The sequence below is a fragment of the Phaethon lepturus genome, unplaced genomic scaffold, assembly GCF_000687285.1.
Source record: "Phaethon lepturus isolate BGI_N335 unplaced genomic scaffold, ASM68728v1 scaffold37747, whole genome shotgun sequence".
NCBI classification, from domain to species: domain Eukaryota; kingdom Metazoa; phylum Chordata; class Aves; order Phaethontiformes; family Phaethontidae; genus Phaethon; species Phaethon lepturus.
This window is the reverse complement of record NW_010551788.1, coordinates 2,185-17,550: the sequence shown is the minus strand read 5'-3', so window position 1 is coordinate 17,550 and position 15,366 is coordinate 2,185. Positions and strand designations below refer to the sequence as shown.

Sequence of the window (15,366 nt, the reverse complement as noted above, 5' to 3'; positions counted from 1 at the left end):
CTGGCTGGGGTGGCTGGACAATGGCCCTTTTGAAGGGCGCAGGCCCATCTGGGGTGGCAAAAGCCTCAGCATCACAGGAGCGGGACCTCTTCTTCAGAGAGACACTGCAGAGTGCCCTGACCTACAAACACCACACACACATGGGAAGTGGTTTGCAGCCCTGCAGTGAGCCCAAAATAAATCTTGTGGCTAGTGAACATCCACGCTCCATTGCCAGTCCGCGTGCGTGACTACCACAGCTGGAAAGCTCACACCGTGCTGTGGGAACAGGGGCTCACACCTCTCGTGGGGTTTCCTACCCTCCGGCAGTGCTGGTGGGGGACCAACACCAGACACGTCCCTGCCGGCACGGTGCAAAGAGAGGGGCCACGCCGGCGCTGCTGGACACGGGGTCTTCAGGAGGTCTGAGGGCCATACATTAGGGAACTCCCCCAGCTATGGCAGTGGCCCAGACACAGGTTTAAAGGTTAACCCTGGTCTCAGTCCCCTCCATGAGCAGGGGAAGGTCATGATGCTTGGCCACCCCTGAAGCACCCATGGGGTGCAGCCGGCCACCCTGTGCTCTGCAGGACACCCACAGCCAGCCCACCCAAACCTCCTGGAGAGCTGGGCTCCAGGAGCAGTAATGAAAATGAAAACAGTCGCTTTGTGGCTTGCTTCTTTTCCTTTTTGCTTGATTATGATGAGCACACAAGGCACAGAAGGACTCATTTGTAAACTGGTTTTGTTTTTCATCCTAGCAGAGCTCTGAATTTTCATCCTGTTCTTCCTTCCTCTTTCCATAGGACTCACGGAAGATCTGAGTGAGGTGGGCTGTCCTCCCGGGCAGAGGATGCAGCCCCAGCACAGACGTTTTGTCTGGTCCTCCCAGGCATTTGCAGGGTTTGAAGGATGCTGAGGGGTGTGGGTCAGGGGTGCCTCAGATCCTCAGAGCACAGCCCCTCAAGCCGCTTCGTTGAGGCTCAAAAATTGCCAGACCCCAAGTTTTCCCTGTTTCTTTTTTTTTCTTTCATACCAAGGATGGAGAGGGATGTGGAGGCTTTTTTTATTTCACTTCAATTTGCTTTGAAATACTGTGTACTTAATCCTCTTTTGCTTGTTTTGTTTCAAAAGAAAGGCCAGGAAAAATTTGAGGCATCAGCCATTAGAAAGTGATAGTAATCCTCAGGGATTTTTTTCGGAAAAAGACCTTGTTGGAGGAAGATTGAACCTGTAATGAGATACATATTTCTTCTCAGCTATGAACATCTTCCTGGCATGACATGATTTCGGGGAAACGCAAAGAGATGTCTTGTGCAATGCGGCCGGCGGTGGCCAGCACTCGCTCACGCCGCTCAGCTGGGATGACCGTGATCCCCCCTTCACGCAGCACGGTGGAGGCAGATGGCTCCCAGTCACTCCCGCAGGCACAGGTTCCCACTGGAGACAGTTCCAGGACATGACATCATCTCAAAAATTCCAACATTTCTCCAGAAACATCAAGAACAGTGGGGGTGAAATTTCTGGGCACTTATGAAAAGCCACCGGTGCTCGAGCTCCGAGCGGGGCGGGATGGAGACGGCTGCAGGTGGAAATGGGGCTTGTCCTAGAGGCAGTTTCTGAACCTAGGACATTTTTAAGTACTTCCTTTTCCGAGCGAATCCTGACTCCTCAGCGTTAAAACCTGCTATAAATAGTAACTTACATCAGCCAGTCTTGCCATTTTTTCAGCGTTCCCCTTTCATTCAAGATTAAGAATTTCCCTGTATCTGCTATCATCAGATTTATTTTGGGCATTTGCTTTACTTAGCACTTTCTCCTGGGATTTTTGGGGGGCTTGCAGAAAAGCTCTATCACATCCCTCTATGTAAATCGGTGCAGCATCAGCCAGACTGCGTCGGACAGCCTGTCTTGCTGACTCTAAGCACTGCCTGGTGGCAGCGGGGGCAAGGGGAGACCACAGGCTGGGTCATGAATCCTGAAACCACCTGGAACCACGGTGGGAAAAACACCGTTTTGCTGTTCTGTGGAGCTAATTCCCCCTGAGGTGCTCCAGCCCACTTTGGCCACCCTTCCGTGTCTCCATCTCAGAGCACCTCCCGGGTTAGATGGTTCTTCGTCTGAGACACGCAGTGTCCTCTCTTTCTCAAAGGGGGAAGAGCTAGAGAAAATTACTTTCTTGTTTCATCAGGGCTGGAATGCGGGGGAGTGGGTAAGGAAACGTTTTTTAGAAGCATGTTGCAACATCCCAGGGCATCGCTGATAGGACTATAGCCTCCCACCTCTATCCAGCCTGCAAAGGAGAAATGAGACCCCTGGGAAGGAAACACCCTGACTTTGGGGTTATTTTTGGCTTTCAGCAGTAGAAAAGTTTCAGCCCTTACGTGGCTCCTGTAACACACATTATCCAGGCTGATCCTAAATTGACTCAGCTAAACTAAGGATTTTTTTTTTATTATTAATTAAAAAATGTTCCCTGCAGTCCAAAATAACTTGGCATCTGCTTGCCAACAAAGGTATAAAGGCATGGAGGTTTTCAGCTGCCTGAAATGGAAAAAAATCTCATTGAAAACATTTGTATAATCAATGCAGATTTCCAACTGATTCTTCTATTTTAATGAAACTTGTTTTTTATCAGAATATTTCTGTGCCATAAATGGCATTCTTCCTGCCTGCCGTACCCACATCATGTGCCTTGGGAGCGGGACAGGGCCAGATGGCTGTAGGTGGCAGATCTCAAGACGTGACCTGTGAATGCTTGAAGGTACAATCACAGGGAACAGCTCAGGGACAAACCACGCTCTTACGTACAAGTTGTATTCCCTGAGCAATGAGACAGCGGAGCCAAATAAGCCGACGCTGGCTCAGAGCTGATTCCTGGTCCAGCTGGCGTCCGGCTGAACGCCAGGTTCCCACCTCCCGCCTGGCTGGGCGCCCTGCCTGCAGAGGCAGGTTCTCTCCTCATCCTCCCAGGATATTTGGGGACAGGCAAGATGACAAGTGGAGGGGGGAGGGGGGCCTGAACTGATGGGTGAGCCTGCAAGATGCCTCTCTCTGCAGGTCCAAAGGGATGGATGAAAAGGCGACCAGCTTGGCCATGGTGTGGCCAGGGAGGAGGTGATGCTCGGCTTGGCAAGTGCCACCGTTGTCCATGGGGTAGATCTGCCCTCCCCATCCAGGGAGAGAGGGGTAGGCACAACACCACGGCTCCCAGCAGGAGCTTCCTTGGGGGTGGGCTACCTCTGGGACTTCTCCTGTACAAGTCCACCACCATGTTGTCCTCCAGACCCCTCTCTGCCTGCATGGAGCAGAGCAGTTAACCTGCACGGAGATAACCTGCTGTGGCTGGTGGAGGGCTGTGCACACCATGCTGCGGTGGAGTGATATTTGGAAAACACTAGATTATTTACAGAAGGCACCTGGGTTGATAGCTGGGAGCCTTGAACAGAAACACAGTGAGTCAATGCCCAGCGCTGCGGCAGGGGTGCAGAGGTGCTGGTGGTGTGTTTGGGTTGCTCCGCTTTATGTTATAGTCCTTCCACTGACTTTTGGGAAACATCTGCTGAGACATCACCACTCACTGATATCTTGAAAATAATGAAATTGAGACATTTTCAAGAAATGTGTCTGCTTCCCTGGTGAGAAGAGATGTCCTTCCAGGAACACCTTGTTATGGATGGACAGCCCTCAGCTCTTCCCAGAGCATCCATCACCTCTCTGTCAGGCCTCCCCTCTCCTCTGCAGGGACAGAGAGGTGTTTGGTAGACATCTATCTACTGCTGTCCAAGGCTGGAGACTTCTTCCCAGTGAGCCACTCCTGCTTGCAGCCCTGGCCCAGCCCTCGGAGAGCTGTGAGCTCTTTCTCCCATACAATGTGGTCATTCCTCCTTGTCTGTGGTCAAATTGTAATATTTCATCTTTTCTGCTGAGAACAGATACTCTTTTCTTGCCAGAAAACCCAGTTTCTGCCCTCATCCTCCAGTTAACCTGTTTCTGGTCTTCAGAAGCAGTGTCCTCTTCCTCACCCTGCTCCTGGAGTCCCTCCTGCCTCATCCTCAGGGTCACAGTCAACATCTCCATACTTCTTTTGGCTCTCTGCGTCTCCATGCCCAGAAATGACAGTCCTCACCTGCTGCAATTGGTCATTTAGCGTCTCCTCATAGGACGTGGAGAGCAGCAGGCACCTCCATGAGATAATGCCCCATCTCAGCTCTTCCTTCCCTTAAACTGAGGAGGAAACTCAAGTGCTTCAGCATCTGTGACTCTTTTTTCATGCCCACCGCTACCTGTACTGTTGCTGCAGTGCTGAGTCCCCTCAGACTATGTGAAGCTTGTACAGGACATGGAGCCCACTGGTGATGGCTCCCACCTCCTGCTACTGGGGCAGCATGGGCTGTGCAGACCTGGGAGGGAAACAGTCCAGGGCAGAGGAGACCTCAGCCCCTTTTTCCCTAACCGGCCTCACCCCACCTATGCTCTTCAGCCCATTTGCACGGCTCTTGGAAGGATGCACTCTCGCCTCCAAGCTGCTTGGGCAGGTTGGGTAATAGGGGCCTGTTGGCAAATGCAGGAACCTCCACAGGGGAACTTCTTACTAAGGGACATGCATGAAAGAAGCAGAAATAGCAATGGTGACTCTTTCATATCCTGTGTCACTGGAGAGGCTCTGAATTGAGGGGGGAGCTTCTCCCTTCCGCGTCTGTGGCTGCTGCTCTGTTCCGCCCCGAGACTGCACCATGAGCAGCCTCATCTCTGGGGGAAATTCCATCATGCCTACGCAAGCCACTGCACGGACCTCCTCACCCCATAAATTGGGGAGCTGCTGACTGTCTCAGCATCAGACAGAAAAGAGGCTTTCAAGCTCCACTCGCCTGCTCCAGCTCCAGCCACCACTTCTCAGCTGACATGAAGGTCTCTGTGGCTGTCCTTGCTGTTCTCATCGCCACCTTCTGCTACCAGACCTCTGCTGCGCCAAGTAAGTCCGGGCTCTCCTCATCCTCTCTAAATGGGGACAGGAGAGATGTCACTGCTGGAACAGGGTCCCTTCTGCCAGCCCCTCCACCCCTGGGTCCCTTCCCGTGTCAGATCACCCTCTGGCAGGTGTTCCAGAGCCTTTGGGGCTCTCTGGCCATGGGAAAGGCACAGCTCAAAGCACAGCACCAGCTTTGTCAGTGCCAGCTCAAGGGTGAACACAGCAAAGAACGAATCAAAGGAAGAAGAAAGAAGACTTTGTCTTTTCTCTTCCTCCTCCACGTCCTCCCTGCTCCCCATCCCTTGCCACTGCTGACGACCATCTTTTTGTCCTTCACAGTTGGTTCTGACCCACCGACCTCGTGCTGCTTCACCTACACCTCCCGGCAATTGCCCCGCAGCTTCGTGGTGGAGTACTACGAGACCAACAGCCTGTGCTCCCAGCCGGCCGTTGTGTAAGTCCTCTCCTCCAGGGCGGTGGTGGTCTTTCCCTTTGGGCTGAGGTTCCAGAGAGAGAAAGACCCCTTTTCAAAAGCCAGGGGACGTAGGCTGGCCCCGGGGGATGGAAAGGATGAGGGGACAAGAGGTGCAAGGCAATGCTCCACAGGCTGGTCCTGCTCCCCCACGGCCGACGTGATGGGCATGATGTGCTCCATGCCCAAATTCTGTCGATCCTCAGGAGAGGACGGGTTTGGGGCAGGGCTCCCCTCCATGCATTGCTCTCCCACTGAAAACTTACCTCTCTGCACCCCACAGGTTTGTCACGAAGAAGGGCCGCGAAGTCTGCGCCAACCCCGAGCAGGACTGGGTCCAGCAGTATGTGAAGGAGCTGGAGCTGAACTGAGGTCCCGGGACAGACCCTGTGTCCCCAGCTGCCGGGATGGGCGAGCCACAATCCGCCACGGGCTCCCTCAGAAATGCTTCAATGTCATTTAAAGCTAGTTCAGTAATGGAAAATGTTCCACAATCTGACTTTAGTGTTTTGCTATTTACATATTTAATTTTTATAAGGGAGGGATCAGGTGCAATAACTCCACTCCAGACAAATAAGAATATTATTTAACAGATATATTTTTTTAAATGAAGACTCATCTTAGGTTATATTTTCTGTATTTAATTAATTCTGGTTTTGATGTAATATTTAATTGAAATTCTGAGAAATAAATATTTTTGTAAGAACTTTCTGTCTTTGCCTCTATTACAGTTCTTTGCGAGGACAATAGATGAAATAATAATAGTGGCAACATGCACTGTCAAAATCCCATAAGCTTTCCCTATCTGAATGTCCTGTTTTGCAAAATAAGAAGAGAAAAACCATGAAGAAGGAGCTGTGAGAAGGGCATAGACTTCATTCAGGTAGCCTGGCTCACTCTTTTTATAAGGTATTTAGTCACTACTCATTATGACAACTGGCAGCTAGTTAAGTTCCATCGCTGGCCCCATTATAGTCAATTAAAATGCTGCCTTTCAGGGCTGAAATTTAACATGCTCACTGATTCAGGGAAAGTTTTCTGAGAGCTGCAGCTAAAATGAATCAGCTATTCCCAGAGCTGAGGATGGAAAAAATATGTTTCACTACAAGATTTTTAGAACCATTTCATTAAACTCTCATTTAGCTGGGACAATGAGGCTTAGCAGATCACAGAATCACAGAATCACAGAGTGGTAGGGGTTGGAAGGGACCTGTGAAGATCACCTGGTCCAACCCCCCTGCCAAGGCAGGATCACTCAGGGCAGGTTGCACAGAAACGCGTCCCGTCGCGTTTTGAAGGTCTCCAGAGAAGGAGCCACCACAACCTCTCTGGGCAGCCTGCTCCAGTGCTCCATCACCCTCACAGTAAAGAAGTTTTTCCTCATGTTGAGGTTGAACATCCTGTGCCCATTGCCCCTCGTCCTGTCACTGGGCGCTACTGAAAAGAGACTGGCTCCATCCTCCTGACAGCCACCCTGCAGAGATTTATAGACATTGATAAGGTCCCCTCTCAGCCTTCTCTTCTCCAGACTAAACCGCTCCTCTCCTCATACAAGAGACGTTCCAGTCCCTTAAAAATCCTCGTAGCCCTCTGTTGGACTCTCTCCAAAAGTTCCCTGTCTCTCTTGAACTGGGGAGCCCAGAACTGGACACAATATATAACCCTCTTAGGAGACAAGGTGCTTTTTCTCCATGCCTCCAAAACCTGTCCGTATCTGGATATCATGTCCAGAGACACAGCATCCAGAGATGCAGTGTCCCCCTGCAATCACCTAGCCAGACCCCAGCCCCAGGGCAGGATCTGCCCCTGCAAGGAGACATCTCCACTGCAGCCCTGGGGCTGGTCTCCCACCAGGAGAAGGAGGAGATGGAGCCCACACCACTGATGGTGTTTAGCTTGCTCTGATCATCTCCGGACACATGCTATTGGATGACCAACGAGGGTTTGCGTTCCTCTTGCCTGGACCTCTGGTGCCTACAGGGCTGCCCAAGAAAAAAGCCTAGGGTCAGAGACCTGCCTGTGCTCAGCTCACCCCACAGTGTCTACATACTGAATTTGGGAGGACAGACATCAACATCAGTGAGACACAGGGTAGCAAGGCAGAAAGGGGGCTCCTGGGGAGAGGTGAAGATGAGAAGACAGAGGACAGAGGCTAGGTGGGAGCCGTGCAGCGAGAGGAGCCTCAGGTAGGGCTGGAAGGGGACCAGAGGGACATGGGTGTGTTTGGGGGAGGAATGAGCATATCGGTTATGTCAGGAGCCTCGTCACTTCAGGAACTGCAGCCCCCAGCTCCTCAGCCCACGGTGCGGCGTGCACCCCATCAGTCATCCTGCTACAGTGCTGACTGCACCCAGCTCAAAATAGCATCCGGGGGGTGAAACGGAGAGCTGTGCCAGCAAGCAGGACCTGAGCCCCCTTCCCCGAGGAGCTGCTGCGTGGGGGCCCATGGCTGGGTGGTTTGGGTGAGCATCACCACAAAGGCAGCTGTACCTTGGTGACGAGGAGCTTCTCCTGCATGCAAGGGCACTGTCCTTGGTCACAGCCCCAGCTCCTCAGAGACTGCATGCCCCAGGGCCAGCTCTGGGACCAGGCCTCATCGTGGCCATGCTGGAGGTGGTGGCACCTTGGCCATTGGGTACCAGCCAGCCCCGTATCTGAGTGTCAGAGCCCAGTAGCTTCACCCTGAGGACTGAGCTTGGCACAAAGCTGGGTACCCAGAGCTGCCCTTGCTTCAGGGAACAGCAGGAGCAGGGGACAGGATGGGGGAGACTAGCAACGGGGTCATCCCAAAATGGCTTGAGCCTCCAGAGACCCTCTTGGACACAAGCCCCACGGGGCCCTACGGCACTGGGAGCAGTCCCACAGCCTTGGGGTTTCTTGTTGAAGGACACACCATGGAGGGTCAACCCAGGAGCACCATCCAGCCCATGCACTGTTTGAGTCTGTTGAAAACAGACAGCGCCAACGTCCTTAACAACCCAGGTCACATTCAAGCCACCCACAGCAGACACCTACTCTGGGCACCTCAGCTAACTCCTCAGCGTTACTCAGGGAGCCTGCAGGGAGTCCTGAATTGCTCATGTCTTTCTTGATCTTACAGCCACCTACGCGTGACAGCTCAGAGGAGCCCTCAAAGTGCATGCAAGGAATACAGCACGCTCGTTAACTCACACCCCCGGGCACAGAGGCGTGAGCAAAGCCCGCACGAGGAAGGCAAAGGCAGCCAGCAGCTTTCAGCAGGCTGGCAGCTGCCTCCAAGGCCTGCAAGCAGCAGTGTGCGCAGGCAGAAACCATCCCTGGCAATCTTCAGAGCCACCACGGTTTGCGAAGGAGGAGGAGTGCAGGAAGGTGAAACCTTGGCCCAGGTTGCCCAGAGAGGTGGTCGATGCCCCATCCCTGGCAACATCCCAGGTCAGGTTGGACGGGGCTCTGAGCAACCTGCTTTGGTTGAAGAAGTTCAAGATGTTTAGTTGAAGCTCATGGCAGGGGGGTTGGACTAGATGACCTTTAAAGGTCCCTTCCGAGCCAAAGATTCTATGATTCTATAGGGTGGCCCGGAGCAGGGATAGGCAGGCAGGGACTGCAGTACCCATGTTGCCATTAGCTCAAATCTGCACCCAGGGATTGCCCTGCCCAGAGCAGGGGATATATTTGCCATATAAGTTGATGCAGCTGTTTGAGGCCGACCTTGCCGCTAGAGCTGAATTTTGCAAGAAAACCCTCACAACGTTTGGGTTAGAGGAGCCCCGGGATACCCCATTGCTCGTGCATGGGTCTCAGGGGCTAATTATGATGTTCATCCCTCCCAGAAGCAGCCTTGCGGGGTGCTCAGGGAGCACCCACCAGAGATGGGGCAGGCAACTGCAAGAAGCAGAAGGCACTAAGCCAGAGGCAGCAGATGAAGAGAAAGAGGAGGCTGGGACCCAAGAGGAGGATGGCTTGCAGGGAGTTTCCTCTGGATTCAGACCCAAACAAGAGCAATGGTGTCAAGAGTTTCAGAATTTGTAAACTACTAAAAGAGAGGCTCATCCTGAAACCAGAGTGTGGTATTTACTGACTATTTTGTGAAACATATATAAAAGTAAATATTTTTAATGAAAACCCTGGGAAAGCCTAGCTGTGAACAAGAACAAAATCATTACTGTGATAAGAATAACATCATTATTATAATATACGTGCACATCTCTCTATATATGTTGTTTGTATCACCCTGGTGTGTCTGGCATTGCACAGAAGAAGGACCTGAGCTGTGCTGATGGAGATACGGATTGACAGCAATCAAGGTTCATGGTCTGATGGCTTTTACATCTCCACTCTTTCAGCGAGGAATTAGACACCCTGAAGGCAAAAGGCCCGTGCACTCAGAATTGCCATCTCTATACCTTCCTCACCATCCCAGGGACCGGGGCCCTGGCTTGCTGCAGGGAGAGGAGGCTCAGTCCTCCACCCAAAACAGCTCTTCCCAGAGACACCAAGATGGAGGAGTGTGTCTCTTCTGTGGGGGCAGCATCCAAAAAAGACACGTAAAAATGGATGGTCTTGCATGTTGTATAAAAAATAATGTTTTGCTAAAGTAGCGATATATCCCAGACTTCCAGGGCTGAGGAAGAAGTATTATGCTAGAAATGGTACCTGGCTATCACCTTCCCCATAACGGCCAACAGAAGGCAGAAATGGTAATGAAGACGCAAAAAAACCATTTCTGCTCAGTTCTTAGAAAGACACAGATGACTACTTACACAGATGACTAAGATGATGAAGCATTTTCCACTATACTAGAAGAGAAAGAAAGATGTTAACCTTTGTTAAGAAAGCACATTTCTAAAACTGCAGGTCTGTAAATTTTGCTGCAGAGAATCTTAAGAGGGAACACTGTCAGTGCCCCTGGGTCACCAAACTGCCTCAGGAGCCAAAGCCTAAAAAAGTGACATTAATCTACTGATTACTGAGAGAAACAGCTCCCTGAAACTCAACCCCAGCCCATGGCCGTTCTGCTAGGGAGGGATTACTGCTTTCGGTAAAACCAGGCACCTTGAGCAGATCAGTCCTGGGATCCACTACAGCAAGAGACTGCCTCAACCCAAAATGTCCCTGCAAAACATATGTATATGCATATGTATGTGCCCATCTTCCTTCAGCAGATGGAAATCAGATGGCAATGGTGTGGCTGTGATTAGCCTGGCACATACAGGACGGCCCCTTTGGTAATAAATAACCTTATGATGCCGTGGGAGGGTCACCAGCTTGCTTGGGGATGATGAGCTGGGGAGCGGGAGCGCTTGCGGGAAGACCCACGTTCTCAGGTCGGACTGCGCTGTGCTGCGCAGCCACCCCTCATGGCCGAGGTGCGTGGTCCTTGCTGGCCAGGATCTGCGCGGAGACCAGGGCCAGGCAATAAATGCATTTCCACCAAGAACAGGGGAAAGCTCGACTTGTCATGACTTAAACAGCAAACCTGCTTGCAAAACGCTTTAGGAACAGCTTTAGCTTTAAGTCAGCAGAGAGCTCTAAAAGCCAGGTGCCAGTGCTCCTGGCTTATCTCTAGCTGCCCATTGCCAACCAGTCTGGGCACCTCAGGGCAGACTGGTATTTGCCCCGAGGAGTTTCTTAGTTGCAGGTGATGCGGAGAGTCCACCGGGCAGAAAATTTTATAGCACATTTGGAGCTATCTCATGCCTTCAACTTTTACTCTCCTTCCTGAGAGAGGCAGATTCATGATTTCTAGGAACGCTTTGGATGCTGCATCGGGGTGACTTCACATCCTTTCTGCTCATTCATTTCTTCCCCGTACTTGCAAGATCTCTGAACTGTTGCACTTCCTCTCGCCTCTTCTGGAAACACTCTTTGTCCCTCCTGCAACACAGTAAGTGCCACGCACCTCTCGCCTTGCCGCGGTCAGACTGCTCTTGCTTTCTGGACGGTTTCCATCCCACCACCTCCTCCCACCCCCTGGTTCAGTGACATTTAGCCTGGTGCCTTCCCAACTGTCACCCTGCACAACAGGTTTCCCTGGCTCCTCCTTCCCACTCCCCTCCACAACTGCCTCTGCTTCCAGCCGTCTGTCAAGACCTCAAAGTTCATGTCATTTCTTGTGTTCTTAGGCTCCACAAACTCCCTCTGTAAGATCTCCCTGGAGGTCAATGAGTTGCAGAGCCTACCGAGACCCATTGCCCTTCCTGGGACATTGCAAAGCCGGGACCAGGCTGGCCATGCAACCACCAAAAGAAAGAGCCTGCAGCTGAAGGGAGGAGAATGGGACTCCCCAAAATGCAACAAAACTCAGCCGAGGGGAAATGCCATCTCAGGTCCAGCATAATTTTTCACTAGGAGCCTCCTAAAGCATCATCCAGGGTATTCCCAGAGAAATTCTGCTGAGCACTTGAGACCATGCTTTATCAAATCTCATTTTATTTGAGTTGAATCAGTCTTTATATTAAGCAGCTTCATTATTTTTGCCTGCAGTTTTCCCTGCTCCACTCACACAGGTGATGGAGAGACCAAACACCAGGAGTGACCTCTGGAGACACCAGCAGCATGCGGGTTATTTTCCTTTCCCTGTTTTGCAGCCACCAAAGTGCCCCTGTCCTGGGGTGGGCAACACACTGCTGCCCAAGCCTGGAGATTTCCCACCTGCTGTGAGGGGAGGTGGAGGAGCTGGAGCTACCAAGCCTGGAGGTGATCTCCCTGCCAGGGGAGGAGAGCGAGCAGCCCAGGCACTGCCAGCACCCACACCCATACAGACCTCCCCTTGCCTTCGCTTTCAGGCTCCAGCACCACGAGGCTGTAACGTGGCCAACTACACAGGCAGCTGCCACCGAATCCCTGCCTGGTGGGTGCCCAGCTTGCTGCAGTGTCCCACGAATGCCACAGCGGGATCTCTTGAGGACCCTCTCTGGGCCAGAGAGGACCAGTTCCAGCAGCACCCTTTGCCCTCTGAGATGTTGAGGATTAGCTGAGGTTAATGAGCCAGGATGGATGCACCACAAAACCATGCTGTTAAACACACAAGGGTCCCCAAATCAACCCTTTATTGCCTTGTTCCAGCACAATTCACACCAAAAGCAGCACTACAACAGCAGACTGGGGGTGCAGCCTTTTCCAGCAGCCTGTGAGATGAGCGGCAGGGCAGTGGTGGTCAGTGGGCTCCCTCGTCCCCATTGGCAGCACAGCGGGTTATGGCACATCCCAACTGCAAAGTGCCCTTCCCAGCACGGGCATGGCATGGGGCGAGTGTCACACTTGGTGGGTCACCCCCAGCAGCCAGAAGCACATGGGGACCCTGCCATGTCGCTCATCAAGGCACACAGCTATTTCCCTGGTGCTGCCCCACTCACGGGAGGAGCCAGTTGGGCTTCCAGGTCTCTGCCCGCCGGTGACAATCCAGGGCAGCCACTGTCACAGTATGATGCACCCGGTTCCCTGTGTGTCCCTGACCCAGGAGATCACCAAGGGCTCTGCATTTCTTCCCCCCAAAAAGGCACCCAGGAAGAAGAGAGGCCGGAGGTTCCCCGAGAACTTGTCAGTGAAGGTGTAAATGTGGGAGCGGTCGCTCACGTTGTAAAAGGAGATTTCTCCTGCCTCGTAGTCCAGGAAGATCCCAATGCGCCGGGGTCTCACGCTCAGAGTCAGCGGGGAGATGGGCAAGGTGAGGGCCTCGTAGTTGCCCCCGTTTTGCAGCCGCAGCACCCAGTAGCCATTGTTTGGGGAGAAGAGGACGTTGCCTTTCCGGCTGGCAGACTCCCGGCACAGGCCCAAGCCCCACTCAGGCTTGTCTCCCACCTGCACCTCCCAGTAGCAGCGGCCTGAGAAGAAGACCTGACTCCCCAGCACCACTGGAGCGGTGCCAAACTTCTTGGGGTTGTCAAAGAGGGACAGAAGCAGCTTCTTGCCCCCACGCCGCACACTCTTGCGGTCCTCAGACAGGATGAGCTCAGGGTGTGCCGTCTCAGGGTCCAGAGTCACATCCACTGGAGTGAGAGAAGGGTGGAAGGACAGACAGGGCTTCAGGGCTCTGCAGGTGTGGACACGAGTGGGTGTCTGCAACCCAGACATAGGGCTCTTCCAGCTCTTCCTACCTCCTACATATATTTGCTTGTGCCCATGGTTTTGCACAGCTCCCAGCACTGCCCAGCAGTGGGGAAGTATAATACATAAAATCATGCTAACCATAAACCACATCAAAATATTTGGCAGCTGTCTGCAGAGCAGGAACAGAATGAGGGCGGCTCCGCAGACCTGGCACAGCTTCAGAAACAGACAATACTGAAAGCAAGAGTTTGTGGGCAACACGGAACCTGAAACTCCTGAGTGACCTCCTAGGCTTCAGGGTCATCTCACAACCCATCCAAGACCAGAACAAGAAAGGTTTCTCCATCATGAAACCAGCCTGAACTCCAGTACACAAACTGGGACCAGTAGGACAAAGGTTATTGAAAAAACCTCCCAGGTATTTAGTCCCAGGTATGGTGGGGGGGACCAGGGCCCAAATGTGCCAGGAGCTGGCATAGAAGCAGCCCCCTTACCTTTGAACTTCTTCAGCATGTCCCTCATGCCCAGGCAGCGCTCAGGGATGCTGTAGTTTTCCTTCAGGGTCACGGACACAGCTTTGGGGGAGTGTAACTTCACCCCCTCACACCTGAAAGGAGAGTGATGCCCATGGGCTGTAACCAGAGCCCACAGCACGGCCGGTCTCCTGCTTGGGGGAGTTTAATGCCTTTCTGTTGGCTGCACAGATGCATCTCCTCCCTTGAGCTCTTTGGCTGTGAAGAGCACTAGGGATAACCGCTTGCTTACCAGCAAGCCTGATGGACCAGAGCTAAACCATGCGGGGCGCAGCAGTACCAGTCCCTGGGAAGGAAGGAGCAAAGCCAGCCCGGCAGCATGGCGCTTAGGTGGGGACGCATCTCACACACCACAAGGCCAGGCAAGACCTTGGCTCTGGGGTCCTGGAAGAAGAGGATGAAGTCTCTTCTGCCAGGCCCCACTGGTCTCAGTCCTTTTGTCAGCCCTGGGGAGGACCAAACCAAATGCTGGTCAGGGAGGACAGGGCGTGGCTGGCATGGAGCAGACAGGAACACCTCTCTTAGAGCCTGGAGGCAGCCGGGATGGTGGAGGGAACGAGCATGAGCACCTACCTGCTCAGGATGCTTTTCATGTCCTAGAAGGAGAAAAGAAAAATCTTTCTGGATGTGTGGCTTCAGAGCCTTGGTCCCACCAGCCAGCCTGGCCCCAGCCACCTGCCCAGAAGGCAAAGGCACTGGGGCTGAATTAGTGGGGCTGGTAGTGCAGCCTGACCTTGAGCAGCCCATCGGCCGGCTGCTGGCTCTTCTCCTTTATCTCCAGGATCAGCTCCTCCAGCAAGCACTTCTGCTCCACCAGTCTGGCCAGGTTTTCATTGATCATCAGTAGAATCCGCTTCTCCTCCTCCTCCAGCTTCTGGAGCAGCAGCTTCTCCTCATCAGCCAGCAGCCGATGCAGCTTCCCGAACTCGCTCACAATCCTTTCCCGCTTTTTCTTCACCGTCTCCTTGCGATAAGAAGGTACATGGGGTGAAGAGAGGCAACATTAGCCAGGCAGCCGAGATGGAGCCGGATGCTCCAGCATCCATGCCCAGCACCACGCCCTGGGAAACCACCGCATTTTTTTCATAAGTACATTTATTTAAAAAAACAGCCAGAGGCTAACTGCCATGCTTTCACCTCGCCTGAGTTCCCACTCGACATCCTCAGTTTACCAGCAGCAGGAGTTTGCCCAGGGCATTTCTGCTCAGCTGGACCTCAGATGTCTAATGATGTCTTGGTGCAGCACAGGAAGATGGGGGGCTGCTGGGCTGCAAGGAGAGGCCATCAGGTGTTGGCGTAGGTTTTTATCAGATACACTCACACCTCCAGCTAGACCCAGGCTAGCCCGCTGCTCAGGCAGCCCAGAGGGAACACTGGAAAAA

The 15,366-nt window shown here is 52.9% G+C and overlaps 2 protein-coding genes across 3 annotated transcripts in view; one reads left to right on the top strand and one right to left on the bottom strand.

Moving 5' to 3' along the window:
* Nucleotides 1–4,884: 4,884 nt before the first annotated feature.
* On the top strand, nt 4,885–5,794 carry LOC104623837 (C-C motif chemokine 4 homolog). Of its 2 annotated transcripts, none has more exons than XM_010291033.1 (3): nt 4,885–4,954; nt 5,291–5,403; nt 5,720–5,794. In XM_010291033.1, the coding sequence occupies exons 1-3, from the start codon at nt 4,885–4,887 to the stop codon at nt 5,792–5,794; spliced, it is 258 nt and encodes an 85-aa protein (XP_010289335.1). The 2 variants fall into 2 exon arrangements, with proteins under 2 accessions (XP_010289335.1, XP_010289333.1); XM_010291031.1 differs by having other exon boundaries at nt 5,291–5,405; nt 5,707–5,794.
* Nucleotides 5,795–12,818: 7,024 nt separating this feature from the next.
* The window catches only part of LOC104623838 (E3 ubiquitin-protein ligase TRIM39-like), a gene marked incomplete at its 5' end in the record, with an annotated part of 4,729 nt that continues 2,181 nt past the window's right edge, over nt 12,819–15,366 (bottom strand). The window contains 4 exons of the mRNA XM_010291034.1: nt 12,819–13,390; nt 13,946–14,058; nt 14,558–14,580; nt 14,718–14,948. Of these exons, the coding sequence (XP_010289336.1) occupies nt 12,819–13,390; nt 13,946–14,058; nt 14,558–14,580; nt 14,718–14,948 (939 nt within the window). The remainder of the gene's footprint in view (nt 13,391–13,945; nt 14,059–14,557; nt 14,581–14,717; nt 14,949–15,366) is intronic.

Excerpts from the sequence above, each read along its gene's own strand:
- LOC104623837 (XM_010291031.1), top strand. The coding sequence starts at position 4,885 with ATGAAGGTCTCTGTGGCTGTCCTTGCTGTTCTCATCGCCACCTTCTGC. Across the intron at positions 4,955-5,290 it reads CCAGACCTCTGCTGCGCCAA|TTGGTTCTGACCCACCGACC; the intron begins GTAAGTCCGGGC and ends TGTCCTTCACAG. Across the intron at positions 5,406-5,706 it reads TGCTCCCAGCCGGCCGTTGT|GTTTGTCACGAAGAAGGGCC; the intron begins GTAAGTCCTCTC and ends TGCACCCCACAG.